At 39.3% G+C, this 17,546-nt stretch overlaps 1 protein-coding gene across 6 annotated transcripts in view; it reads right to left on the bottom strand.

Annotated features, from left to right (window-relative positions):
* Positions 1-7,044: 7,044 nt before the first annotated feature.
* The window catches only part of CDC14B (cell division cycle 14B), a gene marked incomplete at both ends in the record, with an annotated part of 104,617 nt that continues 94,115 nt past the window's right edge, over positions 7,045-17,546 (bottom strand). For 3 of the 6 annotated variants that reach the window (XM_079707138.1, XM_079707139.1, XM_079707142.1), the window contains one exon: positions 16,711-16,825. In XM_079707138.1, coding sequence (XP_079563264.1) covers positions 16,711-16,825 — 115 coding nt within the window. Of the gene's footprint in view, positions 7,082-12,008; positions 12,126-16,710; positions 16,826-17,546 lie in introns of those variants that run through there. The other 3 variants (XM_079707137.1, XM_079707141.1, XM_079707140.1) reach the window with 2 other exon arrangements.

The raw sequence follows: 17,546 nt of genomic DNA, 5'->3' as shown, positions 1-17,546 counted from the left end.
TGACATCACAAGTAAAACTGTGAACCTAATCAGCAGTTCCCAACTGGGGGCAGCACTGCCTCCTGAAGGTGGCTGAAACTATGGTGGTGGTGGTAGGGGCGGGGTTTGGATTACTCAACAGCTGGGACATGACTGGCATTTAGTAGGTTGGTGGGGGGTAGGTTTGCAAGGAATGTCAGACTGGCTGCATTCTCTGGAGTCCTACACAAGGAAGAACTGTCTGCCTGAAAAATCATCTTGCTTTACATAGGGAAGCAAACCCACGATGAAGAGAAACCATTGTCTTTCTACAAGTAAAACGACGCACAAACCTCACTACCTCCCCCACTCTTTCTATTCCCACCCAAAGGCTCTCCTCATTTAACCTATGATATTTGGCCATTATAAGGATCAGAGGGGCCAAGGCCAGGCTCCCGACCCGCAGGAGGCCTCCTTACCTGGGCACCTCAGTGTGGATAAGGCACCCGTCATCCAGAAGCATGTCAAAGCCATGCAGACTTGCTAGCAAAGAAATGAGACAGAGTTAGAGACAAGGCAAGGAGACCAGACATGCTTCAGGGGCAGCACAGAAGGATCTCCATTCCACATGGACTGGGCCAGCTTCCCCACTGAGGGAGCTGGGGTTATCTGGAGAGGAACCTGAAAGGGTTTCCCAGAGTCCACATGCTCCTCCAATAAGCTGAGAAAATGGTGAGACTGTATATAACATAGGGGCATATTATGCCAACCACTTAGAAGGCAAAATGCCCCGAATCTGAATAATGGGGCAGCTAAAAGATAGGACTATATATAGCAGGGAGTGATGGTGACCATGACCCATGGCACTAGGGTCAGTGTCCTCCTGTTAATTAACCAGCTCAGCAGTGTCACAACAGCTGCTGATGGGGGACGGAGGGAGTACAGAGGACTGTATGTATCATAGTCCTTTTGAAGAGCATTAAGGTAATATTTTAATTTTTAAATTGAACATAATATATATGGCTCTTAGTATGTACCAGGTGCTTGTTCTAAGTAATTAGCAAATATCAAATCATTTAATCCTCATACAACCAAATTAGATATTGTCACTCTGGCCCAAATCACACAGCTAACAAGCAGCAGAGCAAAGGTTTACACCCAGTCTGGGTCCAGAATCCGTGTTCCAAACAATTATACCAAACTCTTTTTTGATGCACTGTACAACAAAAGCTTTAAACTTTTGCATATCCCTGACCTAGAAATGCCTTTTTAAAGAGTTTATCCCAAGAAAATAAGCAGCACCACCCAAGAAGAATTTACATATGGGAATATTCAAGCAGTGGTATAAAGGTAAAAGGTTGGAAACTACCTACATGGGCAACAATGGGGAGAGAATGATTATTGAAGTCATGGCATATTGCAGAGAAGGTAAAAATCACATTTGTGGAGAATTCCTCCCACTACATGGCTTTCCAATGCACCCACAGCTGCACTTAAGACCCACGGGCAGAGGAAAAGAAAGCAGTGGTGGATGTTATGCTCCATGCTGGCACCGGGCCCCATACTATGCCACAATCACGTACTTTTGTCTCTTTCAATCCAAACACTATGCATTTATTAGTCCAATTTTACGGATGAACAAAGGGAGGGCCAAGAGGCAGATAAAGGATCCCCAAGGTCACAGAATAAGTGGCAGAGCTCATTTTAGAACGCACATTGCTGATTGCTCTTTCCATGATCAAATTGCTATTTAAATAAACTCATGGGGCCTCATGAAGGGGCCTTTTCTACTTAACTCTGCCCCTGCTCTGCCTTGAACAAAGCACTCTCAAGAGACTCAGAAGTCAAAATAGTCTGACCTCTTTAAAAACGTACACCATTATACTTACATGGAATTATGCTACAGGTACCAAAACCAGTGGATACTGAGGGACCGTAATCTGCTATCAAAAAATTGGTCTTTACCTAATTATCTAGAGAAAATTACCTTAAATGTATGAAAAAATTAAGTTATTGAAAGCTGTGTGCCAAATGCTGTTTTAAGCACTTTCCAAATGCTGTATTATCTCATTTAATTCTCCTTATAACTGTTAAGGTGGGAATTCTCTTTATTCCCATTTTACTTGAGGAACAGAAGCAGAGGGATTTAGCAAATTGTCCACGTGGTAAATGAGAACTGGACAGTGGTCAACAACAGAGAAGGAGACCAAGAATCTACAGGGCCGGGGTCTCAGAGGCTGGTTGCCCACACTGCACAGTCCTGGAAGCCACAGCTGCTCCCACGAGAAACAGACACGCCCTATGGTTTCATCCAGAGCCTTGCAAGCCTCAGAGCTTTGCTGCCAAGCCTGCCCCTTTCACACTCCCATGTACCTTGAGTTGCTTGGCCCATGCCAACTGAGCTCCAGTGGGTCAGCAGGAGGGCACACAATTCAGCACGGGTCTCAGGGTAAACCACAGAGGGGCAGACACTGCAGAGCCTGGAAATCGCTCTTTGCGAGTAGTGGTGTGCAGGAGGAGTTTGGATAGGGGTGAGAAGAAAGATCCCTTTTTACTTTGAAAACTCATATCCTAGCACAAATCAAAGCTAAGTTCCTTGGGGGAACTGGACAGCTCCTTAACAGGACAGACTCCTACAACCTAGACATAACCTCTGCATGATGGTATGGGCAGTTAGGTCTTTTAGGATTCCGCCCTGCAAGAGACCAACAGGGAAGGCAGGTAATTAACACTGTGGATGGCGTCCTGGGTTATACATTGGGATGTGAAGTGCTCTAGCACTGGTCCTGCCCTTTACTCAGCACTTTAATCCTGACCTTGGCAGGCAAAATGAAGGGGCTATGGTGCATATAACCTACAAGACTCTAAGGGCCTGACTTACTTGTGTCTTATCCTTAGCGGTTTCCAGAGAAGTCAAACCTTTGCATGCCTGAGCTGGTTAGTGGGTGTGTGTAAATGAGTTCTTAGCAGGAGTCCCCTCACTTGCTTACTGTCTTATCCTGGGGAAGATGTTATGGACTAAACTGTATACCCCCAAATTCTTAAGTTGGAGCCCTTCCACCACTACCTCAGAATGTAACTAACTGTATCTGGGGACACTGCCTTTAAAGAGGTAATTAAGTTAAAATGAGACCATTAGGATAGATCCTAATCCAACCTGACTCGTATTTTAAGAAATGGAGGACAGATAGAGGGACACCAGGGACTGGAGGGCACAGAGAAAAGGCCAAGGAGAGAGGCATTAGAAGAAACTAACCCTGCTGACAGCCTGATCTTGGATTTCCAGCCTCCAGAACTGTAAGAAAATTAATTTCTGTTTTTGAAGCCTCTCAGATCACAGTATTTTGGTATATAGCAGTCCTAGCAAACTAATACTACAGAGGGTTACATCCACTTTATACTTTAACCACTGCCTACCAGGATTCAGAATGATAAGTGAATAAAAAACTCAAAAGGCTCTTTGGTTAATACTTTTAATTACATGATTATAATTATACAATTTCCACTATTCAACATTTCATATAAAACCAGTTACAATACACAAATGTGACAATATGTATCAAACTATATAGATATGCAAAGTTTACATGCCATTATGAAGCTTTATCTTAAAAATACCTTCAGGAAAATAAACATTCATTCAACCAGTTCTCTCAGCTTTATAAAATATGATTAGAAATATACATTTTAATTTAAAAAAATCAAGACAATGATTGATCCAATACTGATTAATCAGTTACACTTTTAAAGTTTTAATAATCTATACATGAGTGAAGGTTAGATAAAAGTCTGCAAATCATTAATATAAAACTGCAGTAATATAATCAGATGAATATATCTGCTGACAGTTAATTCTACTGGGCAATTAAGGAGGTAATTTCCTACACAGATTAGGTGAACTGTCCAGTCAATTAAACACATCTGCAGTATTTCCACTTAGTGACATGGAGGATACCCAGATTTAGGAGAAAAGGAAGAGCAGCAGCTAGCCCCACGACAGTTTCGGTGGGAAAGAACTATGAAAAAATTAAAATATGTTTTTAAAGTTGTTTGTGATGAGCACTGCTTTCCAAAATGCAATCATCACTTTAAAAACTGTATGAAGAGAAGCAGCTCAGCCACTTTCTGACAAACATCAAAGGAACGCAAGGCCCACTGGTCAAGCAAGGGAAGGGCTCCCGGAGCTCTTGGCATGACGCGGCCCAGAACACCTGATGGTCCAAACGGCTCACCCAAGGGGAGACACATCGCCTCATGAGAACACTTGGGGACTCCTTCAATCTTGTCGGGGCCCAAGAGGTAGAAATCACCCCTGTGAGAGGCGGAGGAGGGCAGGGAAGGAAGTGGGTGGGGGACAGGCTAAGAGGATCGAGTTCACAACAGAAAAATTCTGGAGACTAGAAGAGTGGCGGGCCGCTTAGATGCAGCTACATCTTGACAAGTAAGGCTGCTTGTTTTAGTGAGGCACTGCTCAGGATCCATCCCTCTTCACCGACAGGTTAGAGGGATCTCTAGTTTTTCTGTAGCATTACATAATGGAAGTTTGTCTATATGTCTAGGTACCCAGTTTGGCAGACCACCCTTCTTTTGGACTGTCCCTAACTCTTGATGGTTTGAGTCCCCAGAAAGCTTCAAGGGCACCTAAAAATATTCATTTCTAATTTTAATTCCAATGGAAACTGTCTTGGTGTACTTTCAAAGTTATTTAAGGCTCTGAAGTTAAAGAAATCTCTCCATCTGACATGCCTTGTTTCATATTCCATAGCAACAAGATCTTCTGTAACAAATTAAAAATGAGAATCTGAGAAGATTCTTGGGTATGTTAAAGTTTCAGTTGGGGGCCGGGGGAAGAGTCTACTTTTATTCACAGCAGGAAGAACTTTCCATCAATCAGATCCAGAGACTTCCTAGATTCTAGATGTCCCCAGTACATTTAACACTGGGCTATACAATCCATCTGAAGCACTATCCCAAATTGTGTGTTCCAAGGAATGCTTCTTTAACAAATGACTAGTTTGCTATGACTAATTTCAGTGAGCCTGTCAAATACAAGGATTTTTAGAAAGAACCACAGTGACAGCAATTCTAGCTGGAAACTTGAGCAGCCACACAAAAAGGCAATTTGTAAAACAAAAAGTACATTGAAGCCCAAGAGACACCAAATGGCTTATTCACTGTGAGGGTGACGGCACATTTACTTGTTCTGACCAGCAAGAACGGTTCAGATGGAAGTTTGATTTTCACAACTACCGGGATTATTTATGTAGGAGATGGCCTTTAAAAGTATAAAGGGAAGAAGAGTTGCCCTGAGAATTCAGTGTTTAATGCCTGGGCACAGCTTGAATATTTAGTATCATCTCCCAGACCAACACAGCAAACAGAAGGTTTCCCCTCCCACTCAAAGCTTAATGAAGAGCTGTCTTCCCTCAGGTAAGTAGGTCTTTGTATTTATGAACTTCCAGGGATAGAAAAACCCTGTTTTTCTGAGGTCTAGTCCTCAGAAAAGAGCTGGCATGGCCCTCATGGTGCCCAATGAGGAGGAGATGCTTGTTTGGCCAATACAATGGCATCTTCCATCTCCCCTCAAAACTAGGCAACCTTACAATTTACTCCAAGAGAGTAAATACCAAAATAGATCCACCGTCTTCTAATTAGTTTCTGCATTAACAGACTTTTTAATCTGTTTATTCCAACCATTCCTTATTCTTCATATTTGTATTAAAAAAGGCAGCTTTTTAAAAATGGAATTGCCTACTGACCTGATTCATTCATCTTATAACGTGAAGGCATTTTGCCTTTTAATATTGTATCATCTCCCCATTCTCCAAACTAGGACAGGCAAACACTGGTTAACAATAACTACACCATTCACTTCTTATGGAAGTAACCAAGATGATTACAAATATTTTTTCTTTTGGGCCCCATTTTTTTTTTTTTAGCAGCAAATAAATTCTGTTTTGTGATTGTTTTACATTACAGACTCTGCTGTGTGTCTGTGGGGTTGAGGGGAGAAGGCACTCTGCAAAGAGTTATTAGTTGTATTCCCTAACCAAAGGCAACAGTGAGTTTCTTATTTACAAACAACTGAAATCCAGATACGAATAACTGTCACTGAAACCAAAGGGTGTGTGAATGGCCTTAGGTCATTCACATAACAAAAAAAATCCACAATGCTACAGAGAAAGACCCTAACAAAGTAACTTTTTTAAAAAGTCACCATTATTTGGGATCACTGTTTCCAGGGGAAACACCAACAGTGTGGGGTTTTTTCCTGCATGGAAGGAAATATGATTTTAATTTGTATGACTGGGCAACCAAATAGTGGGCAGCCTTGGCATTCTTCAGTCTCGAAATGACAAAGGAATGACTTACAATAGTCTTCCAACTCTGAAGCCAGTTTCTCCTCCCGAGTCTTCTAAAGCTACTATTAACGTTCTCTTGAAAGTTTTAGGTTACCAAAGTACCGCAACATGCAACAGTCTTCAAATGTGGTTTTCACAGATTCTTGTTAATAAAGCACTCTTTGGTGGAAGACAAGCAGCTTGGGTACTTGACAGAGTTAACATTATAACAGTATTACAAATACTAAAGTGAAGATGATTAAACCAAATAGTATCAAATTACAGAAAGTACCATTTCAGTAATGCTTGTTTTATCTTTATAAATTTTGACACAGGGTGAACAGCAAATAAATAAGTAAAAAACCTCCATCAGACCCTCAATTCTTCTGAAGGCCAGCAGGTAAAATGATTGCCATCACAGGGACACACGTGCACCACACAGAATAGTCAGCTCTCCTGATAACAGAGGGCTTTGATATTTACGCCTGAGACTAATTTACAACAGCTTTTTTGTTAAAGACATTTCTATAGAAGGAGAGTTGGGCCCTCTTCAAGTCATTCACTTGTACCCAAACATGTAGTTATTTAAATTCCAGTGGACATTTTCTTCATTGAATAAACTTCTTAGGTGGAAAGCAGCTAAGGCTTTTGCAATTCTGTTTTGTTTCCAAATAAATTGTGCTAAAGTCCCGTTGTAGTTTTCTGTTCCTAGAGTCTTCCTTCAGTTCTGGTCACAGGTTTTTACTTAACGCAAGACTGTTTTAGTCCTTGAAATGGAGGGACTACAGGGGAAAAAAAAAAGGATTTTACCATGAAGCCTTTTAAGTGTCCCATATGTAGTTATCAAAGACAAGGAAGGCAACATAATAAAAATATTGACATGCTAAAAAGTATACACTTTGTGTAATTCTTTAATGACAGATACTTTGGAAAAGACAGTACAATATCAACCATAAAGTAAAGACAAACAGGAGAGAAGAGGCAGAGCAGAAAAAGGTTTAGTTCTGCAAAAAATTAAAAAATAATAAAAAACCAATAAAAAAAGAAGGGAGAGCAAAAGCAGCCGAGCAATGAGAGTACCATAATGCCATTAAGGGCATTTGTTGCAAAGCATTCCTTTTCCTTCTTTCCCTCTGAGGAATCAGGCTGTGGGAAAAGTGGAAAGAATGAAAAGATAAAGAAGTGTTACTTGATTATTTCCAAAGCCAGAAGTCGGTCACAGAAAAAGCTGGGGCACAGCAAGCAGTTTCCAGTTTAGCAGAGCGCAGAAGGCACCCCACACCTGCTCCCACCTTGCTCCGCACTGCTGCACAGCTGCAAGGGGACAGCCGCCGACCCTTTGCTGTTCGTGAATAATTGACCTACATTGATCTTCACCCTACCTCCTTTCTTTCCTTCCCCAACTGATCACTTTAACTTTCAACGAAATAGCAACTTTCAGAGAACAACTAAGGCAAAGGAAAAGAGAGAAACCAATTCCAATCTGGAGGTGACCCTCACTTGGATGATGATAATGGTGCTCTATCAGAGCAGCTCATCTGAATCAAACATTTAGTTTTCTGAGACCCCAACAGAGTATTGAGTATAAAGGTCCAGGTTAGTTGGTGGAGCCAAGAGGGAAAATATCTGAAATTTCAAAGGGAGATTAATATTTTAAAGGAACGGAGGTAACCAGCATAAAAGAGTATTTAGATACAACGTTCTGGGGCTTCTACAGTGATGTAGTTTTTAAACATAATGGCAATGACAAAGAATTAAAGCCCAGAGGTGATGGAACAGACACTGAGATCTGAGACTCTAAGGAACAAGAAGCAGTGACAGGTATGATGATGGCAAACGTAACAAATGAGAAGACTTAAAAAGCTGAAGTCCTAAATGTAGTTACGCCAACTGAAGGGCTTGTGAAGAGACTCATGGTTTCAGCGGCTGAAGAAAGAGCCCGAGCATTTATCTTCCTCCAAACTATGAATAATTAGGTACAAAATACCCCAAAGCAATGAACATTGGTTTGGTTTGGCAGGTGGAGCAGAAAGTGATGTTTCCCAATGATGCAACTTGGAATAAAAAAGGCACTTATACATGACAGTTTTCTTAGAAAACAAATGAAGTTATAATTTTTAAAAAAAGAAACAAAAGACTGCCCCAAAGAAACAGTATAAGCTTACAGAAACATGCACTCAATGGGTGAGCAGTGTAAAGACATGAACCGAATTGAATGACATCAAATAAGGTGGCTACAGGTTCTCAATCGAAGGCTCGATGATGAAATGTTCGAGACTCATTCTCAGGGAGCTCTTCAGAGTTGATACAACAACACTGAGAAATAGGCCAATTCTATTTAGCTGGTTCTTCAGTGGATTAATTATTAAAACAGAAACATTAAAATGGGTTTCTAGCTCTAACAGGAAGTGGGACGTGTAGAAGCCCATTAATTTACTTCTCTGGACTTAAGAAAGGGGATGAGGAAAGTGCTACACAGACTCCTCTCAGCACCCCATCCGCCACCAGACACTCCAGTGTTTCTGTGCCTGAACTGCCACAGCTGTGCCAGAGCAGAGCTTGTCACCCACGATTTAAGCTTAGATGTGGCTAATGTTCAATGGATACATGGGAGAATAATCAGTCACCTGCCATGAGAGAAACATGGTGGCAATTCTTCCCAACAACAAATACTTATGACAACACTCATATTTTTTCAGTCTCCAAATAACTGCTCTTTTAACATGTTCGTGGAAAAGTTCTTCAAAGATGTAAAGCCTCTCAGTAAACTGTCAAAAATCAAAAGAACCAAATCAATGGAAAGTGAATTTTGGTGAGGTCTTCATCCTGGAAAGCCTCAAAGAGTAGAATAGAACATGGAAATGAAAGGTCAAGTTCTATGGCACAATAGAGATGATGATGATGATGACTTACAAACAATATCGACCTGCAAGAGAGAAGGCCTCACAAATGGGAATAACAGCAGACCGGCAACCCTGGCGCCTTGCAAGTGTTTATGAATGTACACGGAAATGGTGCAAAAATGGTGTACTATTTTGTGTGTGCATGTGTGTGTGTGTACTGCTGTTCAAAGAAAAGATTTCTATTCAATACTTCAAAATTACTCAACAATCTCAGCTCATATTATTTTGTCCTGAATCAGATTATGTACAATTGTGTTAATTCTCTCACTACCCTCCAACCAAAAACGAATACTATCCCATTGGACAAAAACTTCAGGCTACAGCTTGGGCGCTGACTCCCATTATTTCCTAGAAGCAGGGAACGGGACCTGTGCATAACATATTTGCCTTTCTCTTGTGAGCTGTACGTGGTCACAGTTAAGGTGATGTAAATACAGGCCAAAGCCCAGAAGGAGGTAAAGGAGACCCGGCATGGAGGGCATGGTTAAAAGCACTGTGAAACCCAATTAACTCTCGTGGTTTTACTTTTTTGCCCCTCCAAATCTCTGAAAGTCCATTTCAGAATTTAAAAGAAGTTTTTTTTTGTTTACAGCACTATCCCGAATGCCTGAAAACTGCTTTCTTTGGGCCATTTCAATATTTGGTCAAGCTATTCAGTTTGAACTCTACTTTAGAGCCCTCAAAGCAACAAGTCCAGGGACCTCAGGCAGATGCTCGCCGCAATCAGGAACCACCTCTGCTGAGAAACACAAGCTTAGATCACTAGACAAGACCTAGATGGAAAAACTGCCATATGTCCACACCCTACAAGGAGCGTGGTATGACCGGGCAAGTGCAGTCCCGGCTCCAGGACTCTAGCCAACTCCTCTGAAACCTGGAGAGTACCATCCAGAAAAGCAGAAAGCAGAATTAAATGTGCAAAACACACTCGGCTGTGATAGAAGTCTGAAAAGAATATGTCCATTCAAAACATGTCTAACTATCATTGACAGCAGGCCCTTTATTTGAATTTTTAATAATTTAATTTACATAAAAGTGTCCAAGTAAAAAAAACTCGCATTTCCCCTCATTTATTGTAGAAAAGTTAGAAAAAAAGAAAATGATAAAAAAAAGAAAAAAAATCCCCAAATGTCCTACCAACCAGAAGAACTGTTAGCATTATGGCATATTTTTCCTTTATCTCACTTCTCTACATATATATTGGGTTGGCCACAAAGTTCTTTTGGGTTTTTTGGTAAGATGGTACGGAAAAATCCGAACGAACTTTTTGGCCAGCCCAACAGAAATGTCCACATCTATAAATATTTAAGCTTATAAATATTTACACATCTATACACTTTTACACACATATATATAAAGTATATTTTACATTTACAAACTTAGAGTAATACTTCATAATTTTTATGTGTAGCCCTTTTCACTTATTGCTCCATGAGCAATTAACCCAGGTCATTAACTTTCCTTTGAAAACATGACTCTCGATTCATTTGGCAGAATTCATCAATCATTTCCTATTTCTTACTATTATAAATAACATTCTGATATTATGTTATAATGTACCTAAATCTGACTTTTTGTCAGTATTTCTCTAATATTCTTCTCAGTGAATTAGAGTAAAAAGAGTAAGAATATTTGATACCTTTCTAATGAAAAGTTTTAAACCCTAAAATCATGAGTCAGTGCCCAATTCTCAAATACTTGTATTGAGGCGCTATCACGTTCTCTGGCAAGTAAAAGATTAGAGTAAAACTGTACAAAAGAATCAGCAAAGAAGGAGAGTGGCGGAATGGAACAATTCCTTACAAAAGCAAAATACACAGAGCTCTCTAGATTGTCAGTGAGTCCCTCAGGACACAAGCTGCCGTGGGACTGCACCGGAGACTACCTTAGCACTGAAGGTCAACGCAGGCCCAAAGCCTCAAAGATCTGAGGGCAGGGAAGTCAAAAAGAAGCAAGGAAAACTGTGAAGGACGTTTTAAAGTCTGGTTCAGATTATCTTCAGGTTGCTTGTGGTCTCTATAAGACAACACTGTGCCCTGAGCACAGTACTGTCAGGCTCAGGACCTCACGGGTTGCCAGCTCAAGGCAAAGATACACAAACACAAAAAAGGTGCCTGCCTGCCTATCCCTCCTGAGATGATAGGAAGTGGGCAATCGGCTCTCCCCTAAAAGGGGATCTGTTTTTGGAGTATGTTAAAAATGAAATGTCTCAGTTCATGATAAACATCCCAAAACAATGGTGAGTAATGGATTTGGTCACAGAACATGTCCATTTTTTTGGTGAAAGCCTCTATTAATGAAGGAAGTGAAAGATGCTGGGCCAGAAAGTGAAAAAGCTAGCGCCCTTGGGTATATATAGACTGTGGCCAAGAGGATAGTCGCTAGGTAAAGAAGGATCCCAAACTCACGAGAGTTCTCATTTTTCCACCATCACACTTATTTGCAATTAATTCTCCAACAATTATGCTGGATCTGATATACAGACAGAAGGATTTCCTCCAAGTCCTGACAGAGAGCTTTGGAAGTTCTTAATTTAAGAACTTAGAAGTACAGCATTCTCAACTTTCCCATATTATGACCCAGAGACCACATTTCCAGTGTTGAGAATCACCTCTGTAAAAAAAACAAAACAAAACCCCAAATTAAAATGGTCCAGATTTTCTTAGATGATGAACAAGTGAAACATTTTTGATTAATTTCCTACCACAGGGACTCTGCTTTCTCCTGTCTTCATTTCTATCTCCAGAAGATTAAACTGGAACACCAATGCTTAGAACATTTCAGAAGAGTAGAATTCTTTTCTCACCTTTTAAAACTGCTTTTTCTTGAAGCAGATCTGGTGGTTCTTTTAGTAATGCCTGCACTGCCAGAAATGTTAGGTTCAGATGTTTTACAGCTCTGAACACTGGACTGAAGAATTATTCTGAAAACAGTTGGAAAAAGATAACATTATATTCACTGAAGCAATTTGCAAATACTTGACAGAGGAAGGCATTTTTGCACTTTAGTGCAAATTATTTTCTTGAGAACGGACAGGATTTTCCATAAACACATTTGCCAAAAAGAAAATCTGAAACACACTTTTACATCAAGGTCTTTTGAAATAAAGCATCTCATTTCCCTATGAAGGTTTACACAAAGATAACCAAAGAACTTTGCTTTTGGAAAATGAAATGACCTGGCATGTCAAGCAATTCCCACACCAAAGAAATCAATCAGTAAGACAAATTTTTGTGCCCCAAAGTAAAAATAAATTCTCAGAATTCTAGTCATGAAACAAGAAATCATTTAAAAACCCCAAATTCTAAAGACTACGAATATAAATATATATACAGTATTCACCCTTCAGAGCTGGAAGTACAAGCAATAGACATCAAATCAACAGTATTTTTTTATAACATTTCAAATTTTAAAAGTATGTTCAAACAGAATTTTTGGGGCTGGCTTACAACTACTTACAAAGTCCAGTACCATTAAAGTGAAGCTGTTTAAATTTTGTGAAACTTGATTTAATTAAACTCTAGACATCTCAAGGAACTGAGACCTATGGGAGTAGACCGCCCAGGAGGCAAATTCATGAATCAGAAAGAACACCCTCAGATAAAGCCCACACAGAATACCTGTTCATAAGTAGAGGGTGTTTTAAAATTCCTCACTGAATTGTCAGAGGGACAACAGCAGAAAACACCAAAAAATTTTACAAGCAATTCTTTTCTTCAAGAGATAATGACTAAAACACTGAACTGCATACATACACATTTACATATACTCAACTTTTATTTATCTGTGAGAGAAAATACTTTAAAAAGCTTTCTCCTCTCATATCCAAACATAAAGGTGAGATAGCCAACAACAACTTATGAGAACCCAGCTCATGCGTAAAAAGAAACCATTACAACGAACTAGCAGTCAGTCCTACCTCCTATGCCTGTGTTAACACCACATTAGTAAATAACCAAAGCCAGGTCCTTAAAATGTAGTAAATTCTTATAATCTTAATATTACTCAAACCATAGGATATTCAACATTTAGTAAAATACTAACTTCTCATCATTAAAAAAACAATGGGTTGTACTGCACCAGAGCAGAAGTCTGGAGGTCAGTAGTTTTCGAGCCATTTGGGGGAGAGAAGTAGAAGGCTGAGGGAGGAGAACTCCTAGCCTAGCTGTTTCTCTTTATCCAAGAACCATTTCTGAAAGCCTTATGAATCAGGCCTTCAATATCACTGAGGGAAACTGATCATGGGTAAATGAGCCAAAGCTTGATTCAGGATTTCTGATAAAGTTTTATCATCCTAAATGTTGACTGTTTTAACAAAATAGAAAATGTATATGCAGACATAATTATATTATCGAAGAGGGTACCAACTGCCCTGGCATATAAATTCTATCCTCGAAAACAAGGATTTATTTTTAAATTCTTTCTGACTTTATAAAGTGAAGAGGAAATATTTAGTTGTCTTTGTTAAGAATGTGAATCTAGAATTTTTCATTAAAAAAAAAAAAAAAAAAGGAAACAAACTGCAATGCTTCCATTGCTATTTCTAAGGCCCAGGCCCAGGGCTTGGTGCTGCCACTACTGTCCCGAGGCCTCTCACTCACTCAGTGAGGTTCATGAGTTTTATCTCCATTTTTTACAAATGGAGAAAATGAGACTCCTGTTGGCTTTTTTTGAAATACAACATCTACTTTTCAAATAATTTGAGGCCACTTATGGTCAAAAGTATCAACTATCACGCTGTAAAATCATTAATATGAGGAAAAAAACAAGAGCCAATACATTGCCTGCTTAGGAAATTTACCTCCTGATTTCTTAAGTTAGCTATTATGTTTAAATACTATTCAAAACAAGAAATTACTGCTAAATCATATTTTAGGCTGATAGGAAACATCTTTTTAAAAGTATTTATTTCCCTATAAAATTAGTGTAAACAATTCATGTGAAGTAATATAATATTAATAGCTAATAATTTATGTGCGATTTTGAAAATGAGAGCATGATAGAAATTTGGAATGCATTAATCTCATCAGTAAAGATTCAGGTCACCAGTTATTTACATTAAAAACAGAGCAGTTATTACATCTGTAGGTTAAGTGGGAAGGAAACACAGCAACTACACTTAGATATTACCTGAGATATCCTACAAGTTAACACCCTAAGGTGGGTTAAGCTAGTAAACGTGTGAAGTATTCACTCTGCCACAGGGATGTGGGAACTCACTACCCCCCACCTTGCACACTAGGCCAATCACACGGCTCTGCAGGACAGCATTCAGCAAATGTCATTTCTCCTTTTTCCATCTTTTCCTGATAGAACCCTCAGTCCTACCTTCTATCTCTTGCCCATACTAGAGTTCGTTTTCTTCTCTGCAGTATCTTTTGAGGCCCAATATTTTCCTATTTTGGATACAAAGATATCTGCAACTTGAGGCAAAGCAAAAAATTGAAAAGCCAGGTCTCTCACCTATCAAGTCACAAAGTACTTTGAAAATAAATGTTCACTCCAAGAAGAGAATCGTTCAGCGAGGCCATGCACTATTTACACTGATTGTCCACCACTGATACAAAAAGAGCCTGCAAAATGATGGGCCTGAGGCCCTGCAACCTGCAGAGATGCCTTTCCCACTGTCTAAAAGGTCTGAAGCAGCATGTGAAGTGCTGTTATAGGGAAGCTCTCCAGGCATGCCAGGAAACAACCTATCAGGCGATGCTACATCATCAGCCAATAGAGGTGAATGTCAACAACAGTGCCCATGAGTAGTCACCTCAAAGGATAATTATAAGGATTATATTTGTTTACATTACTGTTATTGTTGAAAGCTTTTGTTTCTGTAAATTCCAAATTAATCAGGGCAGGCTAAAGTGAATACTCTGCTTTGGGCTAGAAATACAATGGCAAATGTCAGTAATAACAAAAAATGTTATGTCTTTCATAGAATATTAAAAAGAAAAGAGCCTGATAGAGACCATTTTTTAAACTTACCCTGCAAAAAATAATACAATCATGAAGCGCCTAAACATTATTAGCAATGACTCCACCTGTTTGAAATTGCCACTTGGAATAGTTTGAGAAGAATAAATCTATGCAGTGTGTGATGGCCCTGAGTCCAAATGTGTGAAATCTAGGCTCAGTAAGAGAAGTAAAGGAACAAAACACCTGAAGGGATAATCCGTATCAGAAACATAGTATATGTGCCTATGTAATAAGCTTGTATTAATAAGATTTTTTTAAATGTCATATATAGGTTCATGTTAAGCAGCTTTTCCTTAATTTTGAAAAGAATGGCATCTGCTAGTTTTTTAAATCTTTTCTAGCCATTTGAAAACATTCAATGAACCACAAAGTACTAGAGTTGGTTGCAATGGAATTTTACTTTGGAGGAGATCCTAGAAGGCACTTTTGTATTCCTTTATAACCCCCAAGTCCAAGTTGGAACAAGACAAGAAATTCTTAAAATTTGAGCTAAAGAAAAAGTTTCAGAGAAAAAAAGAATGCAGCCTAGACGTAAGAGGGTAATGGTGAACCACAGTCTCACAGGATACACCCTCCTTTCTGTGCTCTTGGTCTTAACATGATGTTCCCAGGAAAGCTTCTTGCCACATTCTTCTGCAGAAAAGGAGTCTCTTCACTGTGAAGGTATTCATTTAATGACGAAAGATATCAAGAGAATACAAATTCTGCCTCTATTAACCTAATAAAAGCATTCTGGTTACTTATGGGAAAGGAGGAAAGTGGGAAGGAAAAAGGAGCACAGTGACTGTCATGTGGAAACACAAACATAAACAAAGGACTCCAGTTTTCTCTGCTTTCCTATTTTCATTCAACACCAAGTGTTGAAAACTATACTTAACTGTATTCCCTAAAGGGGAGGAAGTGAAATGAGGTAGAGGAGAAAATTCTGCATACTCAAGACAGAATATTTATTAGGGAAGCAGGTGCCTGCTGAGAGAGCACCGTGTACAATGGCAGAATCAGAGGTGAAAAAGGATGCAATGCTCACTAGACCTCATGGCTACAAAATAAAGTCTTTACTAACAGCAGAAAACCAGTGGGAAAATGCTTTTTGCTAGATTGGAAAGGATATATTAACAATATTTACTCTAGAAAACCAGAGGAAAGTTGTACAGACAACTGACTGAAAGAAAACCACCCCAATTACCCCAAACTAACTATACATTTTTGATAAGAAAAAGAAACTATGTCATTGTCATCATAAATCGCTATTTCAAAAAATCTGTTAAGAGTAAGCACATCTTAAATGAAGCATGTTACTTTTAATATCCCTGGTATGAAAGTAACAGAGAAGACTTCCTTCCCTGTCACCAACCCATGAAGTGCAAAGATTCAGAATAAGAACCTTTGAAAAAAGGCAAATCAACAAAGCTTAGAAGAGCTGATAGTGAGAAAAACATGCATCATGAGAAACACACTGGACACCAGAGGTGAGCACTAGTAGAGAAGTGGAATGGGACACTTACACAGCAGCTATCTGTCAAGGGTCCTGATGGCTACTGTGTTCTTAAACCATCGAGACAGAATAGCAGGATGGGGAGAATGTAGTCACAAACAATCCACCAGATGACAACACTACACAGTGCAGAGGTCAGCACAGCTAGGGAACATCTGGAAAGGGGCGAAGGGGAAAGAACAGATGTTCAAATTGGGAAGCCAAAATAAATAAAATAATAAATAAATAAAGCCACGTGTGAATTTTAGATACCCTGCGATGCAAAGGAGCAGGAAACAGGGATCAAATTTTGCCATTTTATGTTGGAAAAAAATGCTGTCTTCAGTTTTAAACCGATTTGATATTTGGTAAAGAAAGATTAGACCCAATCTCTAGTTGGATAATTACCCCATGTTAATTTAATTGTATGATATTGAAATTAGAGTCATAGCTATGCGATTGAAATTCTTCAAAAAGCATAATATGCACACAGAAAACCAAATCACAGAGAAAAAGGAGGCAAAACCAACCAGACAAACAAACAGAAAAAGCCCTGAACTGACACAGGCATGTGTCTGCTTTATAGATTTTCATTTGTTCCTCTAGTAAAGCTCATGGCATGAGAATTATTTTTCAATGATGAAACATACCCACCTACACTGTACTGTTGAAGGTGATTTTAAGGGATTTTCAAGGCTAACTATATCTGGATTTTTACCTGTTCCCCTAGGACGCACTTCCACTCTTCATGCATCATTTCCTTTGTCCCTAATAAGTCTAGCAGAAATCATCAGCACAATGCAGAAAAATGGGCAGCATGGATGAAGTTACAAAATCTACCCAATCTGTTTTAGCACAGACAATAATATACTTGCCATTATGTCCTGAAGATCACTT

Source organism: Hyperoodon ampullatus (genome assembly GCF_949752795.1).
Source record: "Hyperoodon ampullatus genome assembly, chromosome: 6".
In the NCBI taxonomy this organism is placed as follows: domain Eukaryota; kingdom Metazoa; phylum Chordata; class Mammalia; order Artiodactyla; family Ziphiidae; genus Hyperoodon; species Hyperoodon ampullatus.
This window is presented reverse-complemented; position numbering and strand designations above follow the sequence as displayed.